Genomic DNA, 19164 nt, shown 5'->3' on the forward strand with positions numbered 1-19164 from the left:
GTTAGCACGTCTGTCTCAGTTCGGAGGTTTTGGATGCGTGCTCCTCCCGCATTCCAAAAACATGCATATTAAACATTTACACAAGACAACACAATATATATCAACATACTGTACATTTTAGTGATGTTGGATTTCTTTTGTCATATTTGGTGTTGCGTAATCCAAACGTAATTGAAAGTAATCATGTTACATTTTGTTTATTGGATTATGTTTCGACATGCATGTTTGAACAGGTAATTGTATCGGAATACATTTTGAACGTAACCCTCCCAAGACGTCACTGATGGTGTAGTGGTACACTCCCCTGACTTTGGTGCAGGCAGCGTGGGTTCAGTTCCCACTCAGTGACGGCGTGAATGTGGGTGCGAATGGTTGTCCGTGGATGGAACCCCCCCAAGCCTGTCTGTGTCGAGATGGTCCCGAGGGGGCGGCACCAAATGACGTCGCACACGAGCGGAAATCTTTTCCTCGACCACTTCTAGACTTTTACGTAGCCTTATGTGGCTTCTCTCGTTTCCACCCGATTAACATTCGTGGCCGAACATTAGCGTAGCATTACAGTGAGCTGGGGGCGTTCGACTAGCATCTACTCTGGCACGTTTTGTGGCAACTTCTGTCGCGTTAACGGCGAGCCGCATAGCTAACGGCAGCTGTCAGGGTTTCGAGTCATGTGCTAAATGAACGTCGTCATCCTGTGTGATTTGTGGGAGCGAATTCGCACGTAGTCCCAGCGTGGCTAGCTAAGCGAAGAAATAACCACTCCTGCAACCAGGGATGTAATGTACTCTCTCTCTTCCGGGTTTTCTATATACATTCCGTGGTCGTGAAGGATACGGCTGCTATGGTGTCTGCAGTGGCATGTGTGGCTGGTAGGTACAGTAAACCACTCCTTTCAGAACTATTCCGCGTAATAGATTTCGGAGGCCTTCTGCTGACTTGTGTGGTTTCTCTCAAGCTCTTGGGTGACGGCGACACATCTGTCCCAGCATGAAGTTCCCGTCGTTCAAACTCTCCTTCTGTTTGGGATTCCTGGTGGGATTCTTCATGTTCTACCTGTTTTTACGGCAAGTGGGCTTCGACAAGACTTTATCCGTGCAACCAGTCAGCAGACTGGTTGAAAGCCACGATCAGCAGCATGAAGAAGAAGAAAAGAGGTGGAAGAAGGAGAGGTCTGCCCTCTTCAATCTCAAACACCCGCATCATTCAGGTAACCGTGCCTCCACACAACAATAGTAAGCAGAGGTGGGTACAGGAGCCATAAATTATACTAAAAAATAAATGCTGTTACTTTACAACAGTGGTTCTTAACCAGGGTTCGATCGAACCCCGGGGGTTCAGCAAATCACAATCAGAGGTCCATCTGAGGTCGAGACACATTTCCGGTCACCCCACTCCTATGATACGTGACAACTCTTCAGAACAACAACGCTCACTGAATCTTTTGGAGTCACCAAATCGTAGAAATCCTTTGAGATAGTCATGTTTGTTACAACATATCTTTGGCGGCAATCCTTTTCGTGGATGGTAGACATAAAATCAAAATAAAGGAACAGACTTTGTTGCAAAAATGATACAAGAGTGGCACTAGCCAAGGTGAAGTCGAGCATTCCTGAACCTTTTTCTGTAGGCAATAGCAAGTGTCACATCGATTTGCAGTAAATATTCTTTGAATTGATGTTTTAGTTTTGGGAGTGAAATTAGCATTTTGTTCTTTGAACAGTGGTTTTGTGTGCAACTGATGCATAGTACAGTTTGTGCAGTAATATACGTAAGCCTATTTTGTGAATATGGGGGGGGGGGGGGGGGGACAATTCCAATTACTAATGGTTCGCTGAATGTACGTATGAAACTTGTGGGGTTCGGTACATGCAACAAGGATCAGAAACACGTATTTAGAACAATATGACTCAAGTACAAGTAAAAAGTAGTCCTCCAAATAATTACTTAATTAAAAGTAACTACTGAGTGGGGGGAGAGAAACTGAGGTACTGCTGAATAACCTTTGGTATTTTTGTTTTTACATAAATGTCAAATAGACAAAAAATTAAAATAGCAATGTGCAACTCCAGGTACTGCACAACAATATCACTTTAACTCAACAATAATGAATACAATTTTCATGAAAGAAGCAAACAAATTATGTCAAATTTAGCCAAAAGAAAAGGTCTCAATTTTACAGTCGTGAAATAGCACAATAGGCTTACTGGGTATATATAGATTGCATAGAAAAACAGGGACAAAGCTGTTCTTTTTTGTAGTGTAAGGTAAACAGATTGAATGTGCCCAGGCGGTGTTCTGCCTCCTTTCACTGCGAGTCACACGCTGTTGTTTCCGCCGTTTTTCTGCCATGCTTCACCTCGTCATTGAAAACTCTGAATCTGTGTGGGGCCACGGAAACTTTTTGTGTGGTCATTTGACTTACTGGCTCCGTTTGATTGGTAAAATGGAGTCAAACGTTGCTAATGGTTACATTGGATTGGTGGAACATAGTCACGTGACATAGTCAGCAGACTATAGCTCAATATAAAGGAGTAAATGTAGCATTCCTTCTAAATAGAAATTTATCCAAAAAGTTACTAAAGGCCCCGACACACACAAAGACAATCGGCCTGTTGTGCTGATTTTGCCCCTTCCCGACCAAGTACATCAGACCTCAGACAGTTTTAAGTCTTATAAGATTATCCTATAAGGTTGTCCTTATGTCTGTGTGTGTGCGCCCAATGTCGTTTTATGTATTAAATTGGGTTTCTCCAGATGGCAAGAAGTATTTCCCACGGCAAGTTGTTTTTTGAGCACATCGCCATTTTACAAGACTCTCGGCTCAGGCAACCTTCAGTAACACTCTGGTAAGATCGGGGCTTATCTGCAAGGGTTTTTTTCTAATGAAATTTTGTGCGATTATGTGAGACTGAGATCGGCGGAGCAATAGAATCTTTGTGTGTTGTCTTCTGTGTTGTGTTTCTTGGAGCACACCACAGAAATGAAGACCAAAACTGTTGTTGAACGCCCGATTTAAAAAAAACCAAAATATTTGTGTGGGGTCTGTAGAAGATTAAAAATCTTTTCAGAGTGGAACAATCTGTGTGTGTACCAGGCCTAAGGAATTGTAAGGGAGTAAATGTAGTTCGTTATTACCCTTATGGGGACTCATTCCAAGTTGCCAATTTCTTATTACTATCAATTAGATATCTGCATTTGTAAATTTTAACATTCACTACCCAGGGGGTGGATTAACACCTATTTGTCACCAAGCCAATGCAAATACAGTGTCGCGGTACCTTAATTTAGGAGTTTAATACGTTCAATGAGCCAGCTCACAGGGTTGCACAGTACCGGTGGTACGGATCCACTGGCTCCCAGATTAACTGCGACAACTACGGTCCACTAATCTTCTTTGTATCCGCAGATTCACCCTTCTTCATACCACAACATTGAAAATGTTCAACTGTAACTGTCCAAGTTTTCAGGGTTCAGGCTTACGTGTTCGACTGCACCAGGATAATGGGACTTCTGCTTTCATTAAATGTGATCAGTGAAGTAGAATTTCTCGTCAAAGCTCTCCCGAAAAAGACTCGAGACAATGGAGGGCATTCACTCTGCTGTCTACTTGGTCTAGGACGGCTTGAAATCCAGAAGAAGCACAGAACACTTTGAGGCAGTTGTTACAGAAGCACAAAAACTGGTGTCTCTTGAACCCATTGTTCCACCCCACAAATAGGCTTTGGATCAGATGGGGATTTCCTAGATACAGTAGGTTGACATAACCACAGATGCTGTGTATGCTTTGAAAGAAATTTCCCCGAAGTCATTCTGTGTCCTGCTTGATCAGGTGAAGACAATGGGGAGATTGTTGTTGCTGATTCCCATATCATCTGCTGAGGCAGAGCGTGGTTTTAGTGAGTTGTGGCAATTGAAAACATTGTTGCGGTCAAACATGGCTAAAAAAATAGTCAGTGGCATTGCTGCGTGCGACGTTCGCCTAAGGACTCTTGACAGACAAGAAATTTGCTGGCAGTATCTTTGGGATAATGAAAGGAAGAGAGATGTTTCCAGCCCTCCATCCATTCATTTTTCTGAGTCGCTTATCCTCACAAGGGTCACTGGAGTGCTGGAGCCTATCCCAGCTATCATCGGGCCGGGGGGCGGGGTACACCCTGAACCGGTTGCCAGCCAATCGCAGGGCACAACATTTGCGATTCACCATTCACAAATTCACCTACTCTTTTTTGTGGAACCTAACTATTCGCGCCTATCCGTGTGTTTTGGGTACATTTTCTGTAATGCCACAAGATACCGCCAGAACACCCAACTAAGGTGGCTTTTTCGCTGAGAAGTATCTAACGCCGGCTTGGCAGCGAACAGCCAGTCATTTAAAATGTCAATTTCATGTGCAGTATACATATCTGTTTTTGTTTTAACTTATTGCAGTTCCCACACAAATGTTGAAATAAGCTAACAAGGCCTTGCGATATAATGTATTCATCAACCAGATATTTTAAAACAATTTAACTATTTAACAGATTGATTGAATAATTTAAAGCAAACAAATGATCAATGTTAAAAATATGCTAATTCGATGTCTAAACAGTTACACTATTTTCATTTAATATCCTCCACCACCCAATTGTATTTTGAGTTAATAAAATTACTAAGAATTTGAGGTTCCACATTTTATCATCTATGATTCCACTATTTTTACTGATGTCTTGGGTTTTCCCATGGTACCCTTTCAGTATCAGGATCAAGGATTTTTACGCACTTATAGATTCAAAGGCTTCAATACTCTACTCGGGTATAGAATCGGAGAATTTAATACTCTGTGAAATCTGGGCCTGTTTAGAAGACCACAAAACTGATATACTTCCAGGAAATAAAGAAAGACACCCACGGAAATACAACCCCAATTCCAATGAAGTTGGGACGTTGTGTGAAACAAATAAAAACAGAATACAATGATTTGCGAATCATGTTCAACCTATATTTAATTGCATACACTACAAAGACAAGATATTTAATATTCAAACTGATAAACTTTATTGTTTTTAGGAAATAATCATTAACTTAGAATTTTATGGCTGCAACACGTTCCAAAAAAGCTGGGACATGTGGCAAAAAGACTGAGAAAGTTTAATCAAAAGGTTCATAGAATCTGGAAAAATCACTGCATGTGAACGGAAAGGCCGAAAACCAACATTTAATGCCCGTGACCTTCGATCCCTCAGGCGACGCTGCATCAAAAACCGACATCAATGTGTAAAGGATATCATCACATGGGCTCAGGAACACTTCAGAAAACCAATGTCAGTAAATACAGTTCGGCGCTACATCCGTAAGTGCAACTTGAAACTCCGCTATGCAAAGCTGATGCAAAGTGGAAAAGTGTTCTGTGGTCCAACAAGTCCACATTTCAAATTGTTTTTGGAAATTGTGGACGTCGTGTCCTTCGGGCCAAAGAGGAAAAGAACCATCTGGACTGTTATGGACACAAAGTTCAAAAGCCAGCATCTGTGATGGTATGGGGCTGTGTTAGTGCCAATGGCATGGGTAACTTACACATCTGTGAAGGCACCATTAATGCTGAAAGGTACATACAGGTTCTGGAGAAACATATGCTGCCATCCAAGCAACATCTTTTTCATGGATGCCCCTGCTTATTTCAGCAACACAATGCCAAACCACATTCTGCACGTGTTACAACAGCGTGGCTTCGTAGAAAAGATTGCGGGTAATAGACTGGCCTCTCTGCAGTCCAGACCTGTCTCCCATTGAAAATGTGTGGCGCATTATGAAGCGTAAAATACGACAGCGGAGACCCCGGACTGTTGAACAGCTGAAGCTGTACATCAAGCAAGAATGGGAAAGAATTCCAGCTACAAAGCTTCAACAATTTGTGTCCTCTGTTCCCAAACGTTTATCGAATGTTGTTAAAAGAAAAGGTGATGTAACACAGTGGTAAACATGACCCTGTCCTGGTAAACAGCCCATCTTTTTTGGAACGTCTTCAGCCATAAAATTCTAAGTTAATGATTACTTGCTAAAAACAATCAAGTTGATCGGTTTGAAAATTAAATATCTTGTCTTTGTAGTGTATTCAATTAAATATAGGTTGAACATGATGTGCAAATTGTTGTATTCTCTTTTTATTTGTTTAACACAACGTCCCAACTTCATTGGAATTGTGGTTGTAAAATGTTAATTTCGGGAACAATTAAGTGAAATCGGATAATTGATCTTATTCTCTCACAGATTTGTGGATGTGGGTTTTGAAACACACTTAGTCATAGGTTCAAACTTGTCACCATCATAAAACAATAAAAAACCTACAAGCAGTGGTAATTAGTAACATTTTAGTATTCTTAAGTTAAACAAGTATAAAATATTTACCGCTGTTGATCTTAAGACAGATGTACCCAGTCTGGCAATTTCCCAGTGTGCATGTGATCTTGTTTAATCAAAATAGAACCAAGAGCCTAACCTGTGTAAAATTCAAGTCCAGCGGGATTCTGAAACACAATGCTTCGCTCATACTAGGCATTACCTTATTACTATAGTTTGACAGTATACCAGGTACATTCCCACATCTTGAGACAGTGCTTCCAAACCTTTATTGAGCCAAGGCACGCATTTTGCATTAAAATAATCTCACGCCGCACCACCAAACAAAAATGGCACAAAAAGTATGAATACTAAATAATGATCTTATCTGAATTTATTCACTAATTGTGTGACATCTTGATCTGTTTAATTGAACACAAAGCTTATATACTTGCAGGAAGCCATGACCGTTATAGGAATAGCATCATGTAGAGACACAGGTTTACTGTACGCTCTGCCATCTAATGCAGGAGCTTTTAATTATTATTCCTGTCACCTTACATTGCTGGCATAGATATGTTTTCAGTTACGAGTTCAGTTAGATAATTCCTCGTGCCATTCCTGCTGATCTCTCACAGCACACCAATCATGTGCCACGGCACCCTTGTTAGGAATACCTGTCCTAAGATGTTCCATCAGTGTTGTTGCAAGTCAGCATTTCCATCTCTCATGGAAAAGGAGAGTGCAAGCATATGTGGCTTTATTGTATCATACGGTGATAAATGTTAGTTTTAAAAAAAATGCTGTTCTTTGTTTTTTCAGATGAGGATGGCAGAATGGCAGATGAATTGTACAAAAAAGTACGTGTTCTTTGCTGGGTGATGACTGGACCGAGCAACCTGAAGACGAAGGCTCGCTACGTGAAGGACACATGGAGTCGGCATTGCAACATTGTGGTCTTTGTGAGCTCTGTAAACGATCCGGACTTTCCAACTGTGGGTTTGGATACAAAAGAGGGCCGTGACCAGCTTTACTGGAAAACCATCCGAGCCTTCCATTATGTCTATGAGCATTACGGCAATGAAGCCGATTGGTTCCTCAAGGCAGATGATGACACTTATCTAATAGTGGACAATCTGCGTTGGGTACTTGCAAACCACACCCCGGAAGAGCCCATTTATTACGGTCGAAGATTCAAGCCGTACACCAAGCAGGGCTACATGAGCGGCGGTGCGGGCTACGTGCTGAGCAAAGAGGCTCTGCGACGATTTGTACAAGGATTTCAAAACAAAGTGTGCACTCACACCAGCTCAGTGGAGGACCTCGCAATGGGCCAGTGCCTGGAGAAGGTTGGGGTGCTGGCAGGAGACTCCAGAGACACTTTGCAGAGAGAGACATTTCATCCCTTCATCCCTGAGCAGCACCTCACTGCTGTGTTCCCAAAGAGCTTCTGGTATTGGAGCTACTGCTACTACCCCATTTCACAGGCAAGTAAAGGAATTTCTCTTGCCGAAGTTCTTGACAAAAGCCACCTGAGCACTCTCATTGATTGGAGATGGAATGTGTCCAATCCAGTGTTCTATTCTAAAGTTAGAATGCTCTAAATCAGCGGTCACTAACTGGCGGACCGTCTTCCGGGTCGGGACCCAAAAGCAGTTCCATATGAAACCCCGCACCATAACTCCAAAAAAAGGTTATGATTAAAGGCATAGAGGGCACTTCTATTTTGAGCGGTGCAGCGTCACAGGCTTTACAGTAGTGACGAACCGTATGTCACATGCGAGTTCAGCCAATCAAATCAGATCTCAGACCGTAATCACTGACTGCGCGCAGCCCAGGCAGAGACAAGGAGAACATAGCAGGGGAGAGAAAAAGAGGCTCAGCATGGAAACGCCATTATTAAACAAAACAAAGATTTTGTACAGGCAAAACTTCTAAAACAGCTCAGTTTCTAACATTTGTTATATTAGAATATGTAAAATTTTTGATTTGATTTCACTATTGGGTCAATTAAGTTGCAAAACAGAAAAGGGGAAACTCAAACTTTTATTTTTCTGAAGCATTTTATTTGAACACATAACTTTCTCTCTTTTATTTACTTGCTTTTATTTTGAAATTCGCAGCCCTACTTTTATTTAATAAATGAGAGAACACACAGTTGTGGTGGTATCAGATGGGTGCTTGCTTTAGGTGCAGATTAGTACCGTCAGACACCATGTAGTCATGAAACAGTGAAATCTAAGTACAAATGAAAACAATGTCAGTTCCAGGATCAGGATAAAATATAGTGACGCAAACAACTGCCCTTTTAAACAAAATGAAAATCACCTTGTTTCGATTGCCTAGGGTACTAAGATAAGATTCCATCTTGGTTTTTCCTTCTGTAGCTAACGTTCAAAGATCGGAAAATGAACAACGGAATGATGAACATAAATACAGTCACATAAATGAAAGCAAAGAACACCAACATTTTGTCTGTCATGGCTATTACCTTGTCTTGGTGTAGCTTCTGGAATGAAAGGGGAGAAGGAGACTTGGTGTTGGGACCTCAAAGTACAGGAAATCATACAAGGTAAGAGGTTAGAAAAAAAGAAGTGGAGGACTTAGGAGAGGAGAAGGGAATACATGGAGATACGACGTAGGGCAAAGTTTGAGGTGGCAAAGAAGTATGCCAGGTTGGACACTAAAGACGGAGAAAATGATCTATACAAGTTGACCAGACAGAGGGATAGAGATGGGATGGATGTGCAGCAGGTAAGGGTGATTAAGGCTAGAGATGGAAATGTGTTGACTGGTGCCAGTAGTGTGCTGGATAGATGGAAAGAATACTTTTGACGAGTTGATGAATGAGGAAAATGAGTGAGAAAGAAGAGTAGAAAACGGGGAAGTTAGAAAGGCACTAAAGAGGATGAAAAATGGAAAGGCAGTTGGTCTGATGACATACCCAGTGGAGATATGGAAGCGTCTAGGAGAGGTGGCTGTGGACTTTTTGACCAGCTTGTTCAACAGAATTCTAGCCAGTGAGAAAATGCCTGAGCAATGGAGGAAAAGTGTGCTGGTGCCCATTTTTAAAAACAAGGGTGACGTGCAGAGCTGTGGGAACTATAGAGGAATAAAGTTGATGAGGCACACAATTAAATTATAGGAAAAAGTAGTGGAGGGTAGACTCAGGACAGATGTATTTGTGAGCAGCAGTATGGTTTCATGCCTAGAAAGAGTACCACAGATGCATTATTTGCCTTGAGGATGTTGATGGAAAAGTACAGAGAAGGTCAGACGGAGCTACATTGTGTCTTTGTGGGTCTAGAGAAAGCCTATGACGGAGTACCCAGAGAGGAACTGTGGTACTGCATGCGGAAGTATGGAGTGGCAGAGAAGTATGTAAGAATAATACAGGACATGTACAAGGGCAGCAGAACAATGGTGAGGTGTGCTGTAGGTGTGACAGACGAATTTAAGGTGGAGGTGGGATCAGCCATGAGCCCCTCCCTGTTTACAGTGGTGAAGGATAGGCTGACAGATGAGGTTTGACTGGAATCGCCATGTACCTGCAGTGAAAGCAGGGAGAAGGTGGCGGAACAGTTAGAAAGGTGGAGGCATTGACTGGAAAGGAGAGTCAAAGACAGACAGAATATATGTGCATCAATGAGAGGTGTGGAGGGGGAAGAGTGAGGCTTCTGGGAGAAGAGATAGCGAGGGTGGAGGACTTGTAATTGACACACACTGTGGCGACTCCTAACGTGACAAGCCAAAAAGAAAATGAGTAACTATGTTTCCCAGCTTTGTGTCCTGAAGCTCCTCTTTATAAAGTCAAAGAGAGAACTCGTTTCTCTCAATTCTATGTGACATCACCTTGAAAGATCTTTGCTAATAAAAGCTTTGATGATTATCAAAGAGACTGCATGTAATTTTCCCAGTGTTTCCCAAACTTTATTCAGCCGAGTCAAAAAAAAAAATCTCACGGCACATCACCAAACGAAAATGTCAAAAGGTTATACAGTACAATACTGAAATAATGATCTGTCTAATTTACCCACAAATATACTTCGTGTAAAACGGGGGCCTGATTAGTTGAAGACAAAGTTATCATTCTGTTGTATGGGTGGCAACAGTTGGATACACAGATTGATTGGACCTTCTGCTGTGGAGTGAAAGAGCAATTGTTCTGCCTGGCACTATATGTCACTCTCTAGCATAGATGAACAAAGATACATTAGTTGTAGGAAGTAAGCATTTGGTGAAAATGAAATGAGGAAAAAATGGAAATTGCATCATTTAACCTAATTTCTCATCTCACAGCACAGTGGTTTGGAAACACTGCTCTAAATTGTGCTCTTGGGTTTCTTCAACGTTTTCAAGGTTAAAGGTTATAGATAATTTTCAAAATGTAAAAACAATGGTGACTGTGTGTAATATCCCTATCAACTTTTTTAAATGTATCTTGACTCTAAATGTAATGCCTCCAGAAACAGTGATTTGTTCCTTAATCGTGCTGATTGATTGATTAGCCCTGGTAATTAACTAGTAATGATATAAGAGGATATCTTTGTTGCGTTGTATGTCGCGTAACCACACAATTATAATTGTTCTTCCCCAGGGTCCAAGCTGCTGCTCTGACCTGTCTGTGTCCTTCCACTATGTGCATGACAGCAACATGTATTTATTGGAGTACTACGCCTATCACCTGCGTGCCTTTGGCTACAGATACCGTTACCAGCCTCCCACCCCGCTCGGCTACGCCTATGAGCAGTTAAGCTCCAAGGATGCTGCTGCTGCTGTTGATGTTGCTCCAAAAAAGAGCAAAGATGTTTCTCAGGAAAATGAACAAAAAGGTGTAATTAATGAAAAGAGACCAGATGATTCCCTCCCTCCAGCTGCCATACAACTGTAGGACTGTGTGGGTGTGAGAAACAATTTGATCATTAATGAAGAATTTGTTGGCTCTTATTTGAATGACACAAAAAATAACAAATGTGAGACTAGTCTTAGACATCAGCTTCACCCTCACCACTTTTCTAGTTTGTCATGTCAGTGCAGACTAATTCAGCTGCATTCTTTTTGAAATGTCAAAAGCACCTTATGTATTCCTATGACTACCAGCTAGAGTTGTGCCATTGTTCAAAACATAAAAAAATTATTTCAATGACAAACCGGTTGAACCTCATCCTCACATGCATTATCGTCGCTGCTACACACCTTGAACAAACCAAACAACTGTTGCGTCAATTGCGGCAGCTGTTACATAAAATGAATGACAAACCATTATTCACACACTTCATCATAACCCATATTCCATTCAGCTGTCAAAGAGTTCTACATAAAAATGGATTTGAATATATTTCCTTGAGCGAAGAATTTGGATCTAATAACCCCTAAATACTTATTCATTGTTTAGTTTGTAGATGAGTGTGATTCTTTTATCAGTGAAACGGCCATGAGTATAGCTAGCCTTCAAATTTAAATGCACAAGCCAGCAGTAACAAAATGAACTCCAGCCTACTTGACCGATTTTTGACTATGAATAGGAAAGCAGACTTGTTACGGTCAAGTGACCAACAGCAGAAAAAGGAAGAATCATTCGGTGTTCTAGGTTGTGATCGTAAACTGTTATCTAGTTTAGACTTAGCATGGACCAAACTTCTCTCTTTCTTTAGCATTTACATTGTTGGAAAGTTGAAAGTACTTCCCCTTCAATTTTTTCTTCTTCGGCCATTTTAGGGAACAGGCCATATCCTTCAAAATAAGTACATCAAAGCTGTAACAACAGTGGGACAATTAATCGGCATTGCCTTTTACACACAACCCAGCAAAGGTAGGATTTATGCCACAATTGTGTGCATCCACAAAGCCGTACAACATAGTGTTAAAAGCAACAGGCAGGATGCCTTTCCAGCATCACCTTCAACATTATCCAATTCATTGTAGTATACTTTGTCCCAAAGGGCATAAGGAAAATACTACACAAGGTAGCATCCATTTTTCCAGGTTGTAGAAGTAGTATTGAGGCCTTTTCAGCGCATTCGGCAGACACTTCCACCACATTTGAGGGCAGAAAGAACAGATTGATTTTTCAATTTTAAAGCTTCGTTTTATATACTTGGCCACCTCAAGTTGCACTGTGCTTGCTCAGATCTGTTAAGCTTCCATCCAGACCACACAGCGATTGACACCAACTGAACGTCTGTCTAATCAGGAAACAAAAAAAAGAAAATGTTGCTCGACTGCACACTTTCAAGATGCTCATCCATCTGGAGGTTAAACAAACCTTTCCAGTGGTCCATCATTCGTCCAAAGAAAGAAGGCCTCTACTAAACCATCCATGTCATGCACTTGGCTTGCACTACTTGTGGAAAAGGACAACCTCAGAATAAGGAGGCATCACATCTCTGTTGGTTGTGGGTGTGTTGGCATGTGCTAGGCCCACGTGTGAATTTGCACAGTGATGTCAAAATAAAAACAAATCTAGATAATTGGTATTTTATTTTTCCAGAACCCCTTAAATGTGTTCTAGCCACTAACCGAGGTAATTTGCTCACTGAACTTGAACATGTGTGGGTACCTATTCAAATGCCTATAGGAAATGGAACCACACAGCTTCATTTTGTCCAAGAGCACACGGTTATTCACTATAGATTTATTTGTATGTAGAGAGCATAACCGGTCTTTGTACATGATTGGTTTTAAAGAGGCTTAGTCGTAGGCAAACAACAGATGTGTTCTGTATTCATCTTGCGAGTGAGCACCATTTTTAAAGATACAGTCATTTGGCAAGTGATTTTTGCTAAAGCAAACTTAAGACCGATAAGCATGTGAACAGCCGGACCATTTGAACAATTACAGGCTTCATCTGCAGTTTGTAGTTTACTCATCAGGAACCTATGTAATCTTTTGATTACACGTTTCACTTTTCAAATGTTTTCTAAGTACCTGTCCCTTTCCTAGCCATTTCTATACAGATACAAGAATTTCAGGTTTTGTTTCATTCGAAATTTATTTTGTTTTCTTGACAATCTGCTCCCGATAACAATGGAATAGCTGTTAAAGGTGTACAGTACTGTATTAGTTTGCAATTTATTTATAATGGTGTTGTTTTGAATTGGTACCGGTACTTTAATCACTATAAATAAAGCATATTTTATTGTACATTTGTTTCACTTTGATTGCAAATACAAAAGTTTATAATAAATATACAGTATATACTGTAAACTTACAGTGTAACCTCAAATAGATTACGATCCATTCAGAGACACTGGTTGACTTACAAGTTCAAAACACAAGCTGTAAAGTGTACATTTGAAACTTGGTATAAAACCCATTAATTTGTACCGCCAATGTTTTAAGTTACTCAAGTTTAAACTTCAGTTAGATACTCTATAATACAGCTAAATTAAAATAAAACCAACTTCGTCTTTTTAACGTCACCCAAATGGGGTGTTTGCAGACGGTGTTGACAGTATTCTTGCTGACAAACCTACTTTAATTTCAAACATTTGGAAATACAAAATTTCAACCCCGGACTTATTACTCAAGTCATTACAATCCTTGACTATTTTTGCTCATTATTTGCTTTATTACACATTTAACCCTTCACATGGCACCTTTTAACGCAGATATTTATTGCAGTATGTAAAATGTTTTTTTCTTTTACTTTCTAAAAATATTTGCAACATTATCCGTCAATTTCATTAAAATGAGAGTATTTGGCATTGTGTGAATTATTTTTCTCTGTTATTGGAAGAGAGAGAGATATGTCTTTCTAAAATCACTATATTGTGTCATTGACTCAAAAGCACAAGTCATTGTAACCTTCAAGATTTGAAGACTGCTTGTGTGGAGGAATGGGCCAAAATCACACCAGACCAATGCATGCGACTAGTTTCTCCATACAGGAGGCCTCTTGAAGCTGTCATTGCAAACAAAGGCTTTTGTACAAAGTATTAGATGAATACCAGTTGGCGTGTTTAATACTTTTTCTGTGTCATTTCACATTATTACACACAAATTAATTTATGTGCTTATTTGTTCTACTTTCTTTGTATGTATGAATTACTTGGATTGTTCCCAACATCTGGGGAAATGTTCAGGTCAATAACATCTTTGGAGGTATATTTAGTGAGAAAAATGGTGACGTGTTCAATACTTATTTTGGCCGCTGTTATAGCTGGCGGCACGAGGGGAGAGTGCTTCTTCAATTATTTGGGTCAGAAACAAAACATGGTGAGGGGAGGAGACGTGAGCAGGGCAGACAAACAAAACTGTACACAATTCATGGACTTTCCCCCATAAATCAATATTCCAGACCTCATCTCCCTTGTGAGCCATGGAGCCAAAGAGAAGAGTGAGCTGAAAAAACAGATTAGGCCGAAGGAGGAGGGCTATGGGATGTCCTGTAAAGAAAGGGATTCTCATTGGCGGCTCGGGAAAAGATTGCTTGGAATTTGAGGCACACCCGTGGAGAGGACAAGAAGAAGAATCCTACAAGCAGCAGTCTTCCCACTTTTATCTATCGTGTGGACTCTGCATCTATTAACTGAGGTAGGGAAACTCTTGCAATGGTAACAGAAAATGTTTATACTTAGTGTTAATACTGTGAATTGCATTATTTTCATGTGACTATTTTGCACTAGGATAGTCCCAATAACTCCCATAAGTCCCATATCTGCCAAGCAGTATTTCAGAGGAAGTTGATCGTATGTGTTTGTTTCTTTACTTTAGTGTCTTCTTTAATAGGAGCGAAATGATGTCCTCCAAGTTGAAGTGGCTGATGGTGGTACAGCTCCTGCTAAATGAACAATCTCTGTGCACGGTGCACCCTTCTAGTTGTTCACCAGCGAATGGAATCCTTGGAGCAGGAGAGACAGACAAACCATATCCTCAAACGCAGCCACAGTTTGGTCTCCCAATTGCAGAAAAGCCTGATCCCGAATCAACGCTTACACGTACAGAGAAGAGCCTAAATTCAGCCAAACGCATAGTATCCGTCCTCAAGGCAAAGCTACAAGGGAAGATTCCAGATGTCCATAATGAGAGGAATATTAGCTGTGGGGAACTACTTTCAGCCAGTGGTCTGGATGACCCTTTATCCTCCAGGTTCCCTCAGGAACTTCTAGGTCTGGCTTTGGTGCCAGTGCTGGTGGTGGCAAGCTGCCCACGGGAGGCGCACACCCTGGTGGTCAAGCTGTATGGTCTCCTGGGGATGGCTGATACCAACGAACTCCTTCTGGAAGTGGAAGGCCTGATCCAGAGGAGGACGAAGTTGCCATCTGAACCTACAAAACTCACTTGGGAGAGCGATGAAGCAGGGCGCCACCTAGAAGCTGTCATTTTCAACATTCAGCAGCTGGCCACGGAGGGAAAGAGTTTGGGACGAGCTAAGAAGAGGCAAAACTGCGACGGTTGGACCCGGGTTAATGGAACCACGCTGCTTGGAGTAGTTGTCCAGGATGCCAACAGTGGGCTGGAGGAGGCTATGGACACCTGTGAGAGGATGGGGGTCACGTGTGCTGGGGTCACAACCGGTGGACTTCCTGGACGCTATCAGGTGGTGTTCAAGAAAGGCAGTCACATCCTACCCTCTCAAGCTACTGACTGTTGGATCTATCAGTGTAGTGCAGAGCTCTCAGGCACCGACTTCTCCGCTCGACGGCTGCGACGCGATCTCCAGAGGAGATGCATTAACCAAAAGGAGGAGCGTGTATACAGAGTGGTGGAGTGGATCCCCGCAGTCAGCACCCTCTATAACTTGGGCACAGCGGTGTATTACGCATCGGTCAACTGCTCCGAAACAGCAAAAGAAAGAGCCGTACTCACTGCTGTGGACCTCGGCACAGATGCCCTCATGGCCGCCACAGGTGGCGCCGCTGGCGTGGCCGGTTATGCTATCGGGGCCGGTCTCAAAACAGGCGTCAAGGCTGGGGTCAAGTACCTACTTGGCTCCTTGAAGCATGAAGATGTGTTGGTCAACCAGTCCAGTTGGGAAGAGGGTGTCTTCACTGTACAGTGAACAAAACAAGCCAGGACAACCATCTTCACTCTGTCTTCATTATTACATTCTCTTTTCATATAGTCTTAACCTGCTTCCTACCTCTACAATGTTTTAGTACTCTTAGAGGACATTGCACTATGATCTTGCATGTACTTCCGGATGACAAAGACTAGCTAACCCTTCTCCGATGGCAGCACTATAGTAAACAAGCCCTTCCATTTCATTTGACCAATGCAGAGGGATTGAGAAAACTGGGTAAATGGTGATTTTAGCCTTCTCTACCACCGTAGTTTCAATGTGTGACATTGTCGGGGGAAATAAATTCCAGGTAAATTGCTTGGAACGACAGCGGAATTTAAATTTCAACAGGTGAGTTAATTCAAAAATAGACGTGGTGGAAATCAAGACATAGTTAACATGATCATTGAGGGTCTGTCTATTCTTTCATCCAACTATTTTCTGTACACCTTAACCTCACTATAGGTCACAGGTGAGCTGGAGCCTATCTCAGCGGACTTTGGGCTAGGAGCGGGGTACCTTTTCACGCAAAACTGGTCGCCAGCCGTGGCTACTACTTCTTGCAATTGTCTCTGTACAACTACCTACGACATCCATTCGATTTATCCTCCTCACCCATAGGTTCTGCTGTTTCTTTTTTTTTTTTAATAGAAAAAAAAAACTAACTTTTTGGGTGTGGTACATCTGGCGCCGCAAACGCCGAGCACTAAGTTTTTGTCATCGTTTCAGTTCAGGTCAGCAGTAGTTGATGACTAGTGCCTATTGTGAAATGGTGTATGTGATGCATTATTGGTCAATCAACAGAATCCATCCATCCATTTTCTGTACCGCTTATCCTCACTCGGGTCCCGGGCATCCTGGAGCCTATCCCAGCTATCTTCATGTTCGACATTTAAAAGAAAAACCTTTGCTAATTGAAGTTCCTTCTGCACAAATTTTGCAAGATAGTTGCTCATGCATAGTAGCTCATTTGGGGAAATGCTAGTCTTCAATTGTGACTACTTTTGGGAGAGCCTAGTGCAAAACTAGACGCCCTAGTTTCCCCCCCAAACTCGAGATGCTGCACTGTTAAAATGTGACTTATTTAGATCAGCATTTTTTTTTTAAATATTCAACATTCATTTATTTATAAATGTTAGGGGCAAATGTTATTCATTAACTGATATAAGTTTTAATGTCTTTCTCCTTTGAAATAAAAAAAAATCATATCCTTGATTTAAAAAAAAAAAAAAAAAAGAAGCTTTTATCCAGTGATGATGTTTTTTCCTTTTTTTCCCCATCACAACTTACGGTCACGAGCAAATTCCAACACTCGACCGACAGTAAGCAATTTTGCGTTAAATGTTTTTCTTCGCGTAATAAAGTCTACATCAAACCGGAACGTATTGTGCCTATTAGGTTACTTTTCTGACAAATGGAAGGACTTCATTTCAGTTATCCTACTTTTTTTTCAATAAAACTAAATAAACTTTAATAGAGCAAATACTACAACAATAAACACTGTGAAATGGATACCCAATGATGGTGAATATTATGTTCGAAATGCAGAATTTTACCATGGGGTTGGAGGATTGGCTCATAGTAGATTACTGTATAGGGTCCCCTAATGATGTGGCCATTGAGCTTAAGGGTCACATTTGATTTTTAAATCACACAGATGGGCGATGTCATTGGTCAATGAGGTAAAATGTTTTTAAAAATGTCAGTCTATTGCTATTTTATTAATAAAATAATTCATTCAAATTTTATGTATTATTTATCTTTGATTTTTAATGACGCCCTATGGGGGACACAAGCCAGTGCAAACTGTACGCCGGTCCCAAGCCCGGATAAATGCAGGGGGATGCGTCAGGAAGGGCATCCGGCTTAAAACTTTGCCAAACAAATATGAGTGTTCATCCAAAGAATTCCATACCGGATCGGTCGTGGCCCGGGTTAACAACGTCCGCCACCGGCGCCGTCAACCTGCGGGGCGCCGGTGGAGATTCAGGTACTGTGGGTCGAGATTGAAGAAGAAGAGGTGGAAAGTGAGTTCTTTGACAGAAAGAGAAGAGAAAAGCACAGAGCCTAGAACTGAATATGGGGACTTTGAATGTTGGGACTATGACAGGAAGATCTCGGGAGTTGGTTGACCTGATGATTTGGAGAAAGGTTGATATATTGTGTGTCCAGGAGACCAGGTGGAAAGGCAGTGAGGCTAGAAGTTTAGGGGCAGGGTTTAAATTATTTTACCATGGTGTAGATGGGAAGAGAAATGGAGTCGTTGGCTAAGAATGTCTTGGAGGTGAAAAGAGTATCAGATCGAGTGATGAGGCTGAAACTTGAAATTGAGGGTGTTATGTATCATGTGATTAGTGGCTATGCCCCACAGGTAGGATGTGACCTAGAGGTGAAAGAGAAATTCTGGAAGGAGCTAGACGAAGTAGTTCTGAGCATCCCAGACAGAGAGAGAGTCCTGATTGGTGCAGATTGTAATGGACATGTTGGTGAAGGTAATAGGGGTGATGAACAAGTGATGGGTAAGTACGGCATCCAGGAAAGGAACTTGGAGGGACAGATGGTGGTAGACTGCAAAAAGGATGCAAATGGCTGTAGTGAACACTTTTTTCCAGAAGAGGCAGGATCATAGGAGGACCTACAGAAGCACGCAGATGGATTACATCTTGTGCAGACGATGTAATCTGAAGGAGGTTACCGACTGTAAGGTAGTGGAAGGGGAGAGTTTGGCTAGACAGCATAGGATGGTGGTGTGTAAGATGACTCTGGTGGCGGGGAGGAAGACTAGGAAGACAAAGGCAGAGCAGAGAACCATGTGGTGGAAGCTGAGACAGGACGAGTGTTGTGCA

The 19164-nt window shown here is 41.6% G+C and overlaps 2 protein-coding genes across 3 annotated transcripts; both read left to right on the top strand.

The window, feature by feature from the left end:
* The first annotated feature begins 319 nt into the window (after positions 1-319).
* c1galt1lb (core 1 synthase, glycoprotein-N-acetylgalactosamine 3-beta-galactosyltransferase 1, like b) lies at positions 320-13458 on the top strand. Its single transcript, XM_061688330.1, has 4 exons — positions 320-869; positions 956-1207; positions 7138-7802; positions 10913-13458. Exons 2-4 carry the CDS (start codon positions 988-990, stop codon positions 11204-11206), a joined length of 1179 nt encoding a protein of 392 aa, XP_061544314.1. The 5' UTR covers positions 320-869; positions 956-987; the 3' UTR covers positions 11207-13458.
* Positions 13459-14761: 1303 nt separating this feature from the next.
* Positions 14762-17454, top strand: apof (apolipoprotein F). Of its 2 annotated transcripts, none has more exons than XM_061688238.1 (2): positions 14762-14850; positions 15046-17454. In XM_061688238.1, the coding sequence occupies exon 2, from the start codon at positions 15053-15055 to the stop codon at positions 16316-16318; it is 1266 nt and encodes a 421-aa protein (XP_061544222.1). In that variant the 5' UTR covers positions 14762-14850; positions 15046-15052; the 3' UTR covers positions 16319-17454. The 2 variants fall into 2 exon arrangements, with proteins under 2 accessions (XP_061544222.1, XP_061544221.1); XM_061688237.1 differs by having other exon boundaries at positions 14771-14850; positions 15031-17454.
* Positions 17455-19164: the final 1710 nt, after the last annotated feature.

The sequence above is a fragment of the Phycodurus eques genome, chromosome 10 (genome assembly GCF_024500275.1).
Source record: "Phycodurus eques isolate BA_2022a chromosome 10, UOR_Pequ_1.1, whole genome shotgun sequence".
Classification (NCBI taxonomy): Eukaryota; Metazoa; Chordata; class Actinopteri; order Syngnathiformes; family Syngnathidae; genus Phycodurus; species Phycodurus eques.

Excerpts from the sequence above, each read along its gene's own strand:
- apof (XM_061688238.1), top strand. The coding sequence starts at position 15,053 with ATGATGTCCTCCAAGTTGAAGTGGCTGATGGTGGTACAGCTCCTGCTA.
- c1galt1lb (XM_061688330.1), top strand. The coding sequence starts at position 988 with ATGAAGTTCCCGTCGTTCAAACTCTCCTTCTGTTTGGGATTCCTGGTG. Across the intron at positions 1,208-7,137 it reads CAAACACCCGCATCATTCAG|ATGAGGATGGCAGAATGGCA; the intron begins GTAACCGTGCCT and ends TTGTTTTTTCAG. Across the intron at positions 7,803-10,912 it reads GCTACTACCCCATTTCACAG|GGTCCAAGCTGCTGCTCTGA; the intron begins GCAAGTAAAGGA and ends GTTCTTCCCCAG.